General features: G+C 43.1%; 1 protein-coding gene across 1 annotated transcript in view; it reads left to right on the forward strand.

Moving 5' to 3' along the window:
- Positions 1 to 6906, forward strand: part of Epg5 (ectopic P-granules autophagy protein 5 homolog) — a 92839-nt gene that overhangs the window by 21996 nt on the left and 63937 nt on the right. Inside the window, exons 8-12 of the mRNA XM_021214342.2 lie at positions 378 to 381; positions 452 to 602; positions 1697 to 1852; positions 3398 to 3555; positions 5957 to 6111. Of these exons, the coding sequence (XP_021070001.1) occupies positions 378 to 381; positions 452 to 602; positions 1697 to 1852; positions 3398 to 3555; positions 5957 to 6111 (624 nt within the window). The remainder of the gene's footprint in view (positions 1 to 377; positions 382 to 451; positions 603 to 1696; positions 1853 to 3397; positions 3556 to 5956; positions 6112 to 6906) is intronic.

Genomic DNA, 6906 nt, shown 5'->3' on the forward strand with positions numbered 1-6906 from the left:
AGATGGTTGTGAGCCACCATGTGGTTGCTGGGAATTGAACTCAGGACCTCTGGAAGAGCAGTCAGTGCTCTTAACCGCTGAGCCATCTCTCCAGCCCCAATTCTCTCTTGTCATAACTGAGAGATGGTAGAGGTGCAGGCTCCACATGGGAAGCATCACGCCCTGCTTCTTTGGTGGGTTTTCCTTTGTCCACCTGTGCAAAACCTCCTCTCTCTTGTGTCTATAATTTTTTTTACTCATGCTTAAATGGAGGCTCAGTAGTGCATGTGTTACCTATCTTAAAGACATGAATGCACATTCTTCCAAGCTCCCTACGTGACTTTGGTATTGGAGCAAGAGTCATGGGGTGACTTCCTCCTCCCCTGGCTTTCTCACAGAATCGTACGTCTGTGTTCTGCAGTGTTTTAGTCTACTAACTACATCTTTCCCTTTTTATCTGTTTCACTTCTAGGTGATTATTTACCGGAAACAACAAGGCCCCAAGAGATGATGAAAATTTTTGCCTTTGCCAACTCATTAGTGGAGCTTCTGGCTGTGGGACTAGACACCTTTAACAGAGCCCGCTACAGGCAGTTTGTGAAGCGCATTGGATACCTGATCAGGTAGTGGTGCTGTTGGCACTCCTGTGCTGGTGTCGCCTTGCTTGCCTTGCTTAGACACAGCACTGCGGATCCTAGATGCATACTTTTGTCTTCTCATAGAAGGAGGTAGTTCTCCTGTCACCTAGGAGGGATTTGATAAGTGTTTTCAGTGAAAGTATGTGGTTAAGTATCCCAGATTCAGCTGCCTTATTAATTTACTATTCTTAGAGTTCTGACTTTCAAAGCTGCTGCGGAGAGAAGGGTCAAGGAAGATGCAGGCCTTCACTCTTTGTCCCCTTTCTGTCCACAGCCTGCTTTTCTTTGGAATTGCTACTGACAGAACTATGGCAAACAGGCAGTAATTCTTTACTGCCATTGCCCCTCTACCATCCTTCATCCATATCTTCCTGTAGCTTAAAATATTTGGAAACATTTCAAAGTCTTAAATGAGTCACTCTGTTTGAGTCGGGAGAACTTCTTATATTGAGTTAAAGATGGGTTTGTGGTTTTATTAGCAAGTCCTTGAAACATTTTTGAGTTTATGGACTGCTTTACTTTAAGTCAACCTCATACCCTTTTATACATCTTCAGGGTTTTTTTTTCTCAATTATTTCCTATAGCACATACATAGGCTATTTTTTTTTTTTTTAAATCCAACCTCTTCTCTAAAAAGAAAGTTCATGAAACTGTAAAAATCTCTCACTTTCCCAGTTTTGTTCTCCAAAGTGAATTGATTTCTATTCATTCATTTTCGTCAGCTTTATGAAGATTTATAGGATGCCCTCAAAGCCTGGGGTCCCTTAGAAAGCTGAGATCCTAGTATGTGTATCTATACTGTGCCCTGCAGCCCTCACGTAGCTGAGGGGAGCTATGAATGCAACCCGACATGAAATTGCAGACATTCATTTTCCTTATTTACCTGTCCTTCTGCCTTCCACTAAGGCCATTACAGAGAGGATTGGTTTCTCATTGTCTCAGTTAAGATTACCTTCAGAACGGAGCAGATAGTTGGAGCACAGTTAATACGTACTGAGCGTGTCACTCCTTCTCGTGTAATGTAAAGGTGATGCTGAGTGAGTGACTGAAGAGCGCCATGTTGTTTTCCTCATATGCAGGATGACCCTTGGCTACGTCAGTGACCACTGGGCTCAGTATGTGAGCCACAGCGCAGGCGTGGGGCTAACACCGCAGCCCTACTCCATGGAGAAACTGCAGATTGAGTTTGATGAGCTGTTTCTCAGAGCTGTCCTACATGTCCTGAAAGCCAAAAGGTAAGAGATAGGGAAGCACTGGTGTGAGCTTCCTGCCTGGGAAGCAAGGCTAGCATGAGGGTCATTGACTTAAGTAGGCCTAGAGAGATGACTTGGTGCAGTTCATCAGCTTTTTATCTTGGGTAAAATCTTGGCCTTAGTTTCCATATCTGTGTTATACTTAAACCAGTTGTGACTCAACACACATCAGTATCTTGGAAACAGCCTCTGTGACGGATAGTTTTATGTTAACTTGATGCAAACTACAGTCATCAGAGAGGAAGGACCCCAGTTAAGAAAATGCCTCCAAAAAATTGGACTATAGGCAAGCCTTCAGGGTTGATGGGAAGGGCCCAGTGCATTGTGGGTGGTTCCATCCCTGGGCTGCTGGTCCTGGGTTCTATAAGAAAGCAAGCTGAGCAAGCCATGGGAAGCAAGCCAGTAAGCAGCACCCTTCCATGGCCTCTACATTAGCTCCTGCCTTCAGGTTCCTGCCTTGCTTGACTTCCTGTACTGACTTCATTTGACGATGAACAGTGATGTGGATCTATAAACCAAATAAACCCTTTCCTCCCCAAGTTACGTTGGTCATGGTGTTTGATCACAGTAATAGTAACCCTGACTAAGATAGCTTCTCTCTCATTCTGGTCTTAAAAAGGATCTTTGGTTCAAAACCCAGCAGTTGTCCTTAATATTTTCCATATGCCTGAGAGGTCTCATATGTAAATTTATGATGATAATGTTGCGTTTGTTTTTGTAAGAATGGAATAAATTGATATATGCAGATTAAACTGTAGCACAGTAAGCTCAAGAATTAGAAGCTTTTCTCTTGTTTGTGTTTTCAAGATAGGGTGCCTCTGTGTAACATCCTTGGCTGTCCTGGAGCTCGATCCGTAGATCAGGCTGGCCTTGAACTCACAGATATACACCTACCACTTCCTCTGGAGTGCTGGGATTAAAGGCGTGTGCCACCACTGCCCAGCAAGAATTAGAAACTTTTTGTGCTAATATTATGTTATATGTAGAAAACTCTACATTTGACCTCATGTGATGTGCACACAGGCATAATAAAAACACTGTGTAACATCATCATTTCAGCATGTATATAAAGTATACACAGAACGTCCACATGTAATCCTGGTGTCTTGCTCACTTCTACCTCTTTGTCTTTCTCCCTCTTGACTGGCCTGTTTCCTCTCTCCAAATAGCCCTCGTTCTGCTGAATACAATTACACTGCATGTCTGTACATGTTTCCTTTTTCTAGTCACCTATTAGTGAACATCTAGATCCTTATCTCAACTGTTGGGAATCATGCATCAGGCTTTCATGTTTAGACTTCAGTCTCTTCCATGGTACATACTATTATATATGTGCAAATATCCAAAATAATAAAAATTCCCCAAATCTCAAATTCTCTTGGTACAGAGCATCTATGGTAAAGCATACCTCTCTCCAGATGCTTGTTAGAGAAGTGGTAGAGTGAGCGCTGGTCTTGCCTCCACTTCCTTAGTGTGATGAGGCCTGCTAATGCATCAACTTTCCCTGTTGCTGTTGATACCGTGCAGACTCGGCATTTGGCTGTTCATGTCTGAGATGCCCTTCGGCACGCTCTCGGTCCAGATGCTCTGGAAGCTCTTGTACCTTATGCACCAGGTGGAGAGTGGGAACCTGCAGCAACTCTGTGCCTCCCTGCAGCCGGCCGAGTGCAAGAGGCAACTCCAAGGTACCTGACCAGGGTGCTGTCTCTGTGTGTGTCACGGGCAGTTGTTAGTCGTGCTGTTAGAAGCACTATGTATGGTATGATGATGTTGACATTCAGGGGACTGCTCCACTGTTCCATTAGTCTGTGCAGTAAGCAGTGATCTACCCTTGATGAGTCACTTTCTTGCATGTGTAAAATGCTAGTCAGATCAACAACCTTGTTAGTTGCCTTGAAGTCTGTTAAGGCTCACACCCAGTTGTTCCACTTTTTTTTTTTCTGTTTTATTTTTCTTAATTGTATTGATTTTATGAAATAGGTAAGAGGTAGAGAGTAATCCTTCAAAAACTTAACTGTGTAGCACAGTGGTAATCGGTGTGTGTACTTAGTATGTGTATGGTTCTAGGTTCAACCCTCAGCAACAAAATAAACCCCCCAAACCAAAACAACAGAAGTTTAACCCGAGTGAAGACTTGATTACGTTTAACCCGAGTAAAGACTTGATTACGTTTTAACACGTACTAACATTGAGCTGCAGGGTATTTATTTATAATGTTAAAAATGTTCGTGTAGAGGACCAAGTTTGGTTCACAGTACCTATAGGGGTAGTTCCAGGAGACACAGCACCCTCCTGCCTCCTCTGAGCTGTACATATGTATTGCACCAATATACACGCAGGCAGAACTACCCATATGTGTAAAATAAAAATAAATGAACCATTTTAAAAAAGAGTATGAACCAGGTATGATAGTCCATGCCTTTAATCCCAACACTTGTCTGAGCAATCTGGCCTACATGGTCCAAGACAACCAGGGCTGTGTAGTGAGACCCTGTCTCACAAAAACTAAAACTAAAATTAAAAAAAAAAAATCAGACTATTTAGTTAGATATAAAGATATTTATCCATTACCCTTCATATTAAAGAAAATATGGAACAAAACACAATAGAATACTAGTAGGATTAAAAATATATCAAAATCTCTTCTAAATTTTTAAACCTCTGCATTGCTTAAAAGAAAAAGCACCTTTAATCTCAAAGGCAGGAAGATCTCTTGAGTTGGAGGCCAGGCAGGTTTAGTGAGTTCTCGGACAGCCAGGGCTATTTAGAAACGCTGTCTCCAAGCAGCAGCAGCAGCAGCAGCCGCAGCAGCAGCAGCAGCAGCAGCAGCAGCCGCCGCAGCAGCAGCAGCAGCAGCNGCAGCAGCAGCAGCAGCAGCAGCAGCCGCAGCAGCAGCAGCAGCAGCAGCAGCAGCAGCAGCAGCAAATCCAAACAAGGAGAAAGAAAACCATACTGTATAAAACCATAAAAAATTATATTATTGGCAGGTTTTTGCAGCTATTCATTATTTTTTCTTTCATTCTATTCTGCGTATATATGTTCTACACAAACCTACTTTTTGTTTATTTGCCGTCCTGTTTCAAAGTTTGTTGCTTTTTTTTTGGTTGTTGTTGTTGTTGTTTGTTTTTTGCACTTTTCTGCTTCATAAGCACTGTCCCGGGAGATGCTTGCATTACTGTTTCTGTAGCTGAATGTGACCTGCCTGCTCTGAGGGTTTCACAGCCTCTTCTCTGGCTACTAATTCTGTGGGTGAAGTGACAGACGCAGGTGAGAGGCAGTCCTTCCTGGGCAGGACTGAGAATGATAAGTGTGGTCTCTGACTCAGGCTAGTTCTCGTTAGCTCTGCTGTAGTGCTGTCTTCTGTCCCAGGTACTTCTAGCCTCAGCTGGAATATATTTCATAAATGGGCTTTTTGCCCATATGTTTTTGTAAAATTTTTTGCTTTTTGCGCCTGGTGCCTACATGTATTACAGAGTTATCAAATTGATAAGTTACAAAGTTATGTATCACCAAAGTATAATATTGCTTACACAGCATCCTCTGAGAACGAGGCGGAGGCTTATGGACTGCCTGTTTTACCCACTTTCCTGCTCGTGATCTTAGTTTATGAGCTCATCTGCTGTGCTTGACTGCTATGCTTATGCTAGTGGTTGCCAGCTCTGACAGTTGGCAGTGACAAGTGTCTGCATTCCTGTGGCTGAAAATGAGCCCAGGAGAGTCCCCTGTGCCTGTGGGCTGGCAGTGACAGCCAGCAACTGACAGCAGCAGCGCTTTGCACTGTTTTGGGTTATCCTTCAGATTTGTACCAAGTTCTCTTCTCATTCAATCTTTTAAAATTGTTTTTGCTTGATGAGGCATAGTTTAATGGTAACTTTTTGCTCTGAGTCTACACTATATTTCTGTTTGTTGGGGTCTCAGAGGCAAACTGACTTAGCTTCTGAACTGGTAGGGATCCATTTCGGAAGGGGGAAGATTCTTTTTATCTTTAAATATTTGTAAAGTTTTAATTTTTATGTCACCTTTGTGATAGTGTAACTCAATATATGATCATATTTCTACATTTTATTTTTTTTCTGTGAATTGCAGACCCAGAACATTTTTCGAGCTTTGAGAAGTGTCTTTCTTCCATCAACAGCTCAGAGGAGATCTGTCTCCTCACGGCCTTTGCTCAGATGGCTCGAGCCAGAAGAACGAATGTGGACGAAGACTTCATAAAAATCATTGTTCTGGAGATCTATGAGGTTAGAGTATGGCGTTTTGTCAGTGCTTTGGGCTTCTGGACTATCTATCCATTCTTTGGTATCGCTTAAAAAAATGTGACTTAGTGAGCTACCACCTGCTCCTATGGGTGGGATGGAGAAGCAAAACAGCATCATCTACCATAAGGAATTTTGAAAATCCTACAGATTTATAATCCTTTTTCCCACTCTTCTCTCTCAGCATTTGATGTAAACTTTTTATAAGGAATGAACAGTTTAGCACAGTTGGACATAGAGCTCCTATTGCGTCTGCTATAGCCACACAGCTAATGCCATTTCAGTGTTCCTGCTGGTGACATGGAGAGATGACCTCCAAGTCACTTTAAGTGAGAACATAGAATATTGAACTTGGAAAAGGAGTTTTGGTTTAGCTCTGCTATTAGAGTCCCATCTTAAACAGAAAAGGTAACTTGTCAATCTGCTTTTATCTTCTTGGTCTACACAGTGACCAGCTGAGGGGAAGTCCTTGGAGTTCTGTAGTTTTTCTCTGCTCCTTCTCTAAGAAAGGAGAAATGCAAAAACTTCAGGGATCTTACCTCCCCTGGATTCCAGAAGCCTGCGGTGGTGTGCAGTTAGGGCAAGACCGCGTAGAAGTGGCTGCACACTCAGGCAGGGCCCGTACAGCTCTCTTCTCCCTCCTCTGAGCGAGTCAGCAGTGAACAAGCCCGGCTCTGCTGCTCATTTGTAAACGGGCACAGTGAACTCCTGAGGGCACAGTGAACTCCTGAGGGCACAGTGAGCTCCTGAGGGCACAGTGAGCTCCTGAGGGCACAGTGA

This window comes from Mus pahari, chromosome 15 (genome assembly GCF_900095145.1).
Source record: "Mus pahari chromosome 15, PAHARI_EIJ_v1.1, whole genome shotgun sequence".
Classification (NCBI taxonomy): Eukaryota; Metazoa; Chordata; class Mammalia; order Rodentia; family Muridae; genus Mus; species Mus pahari.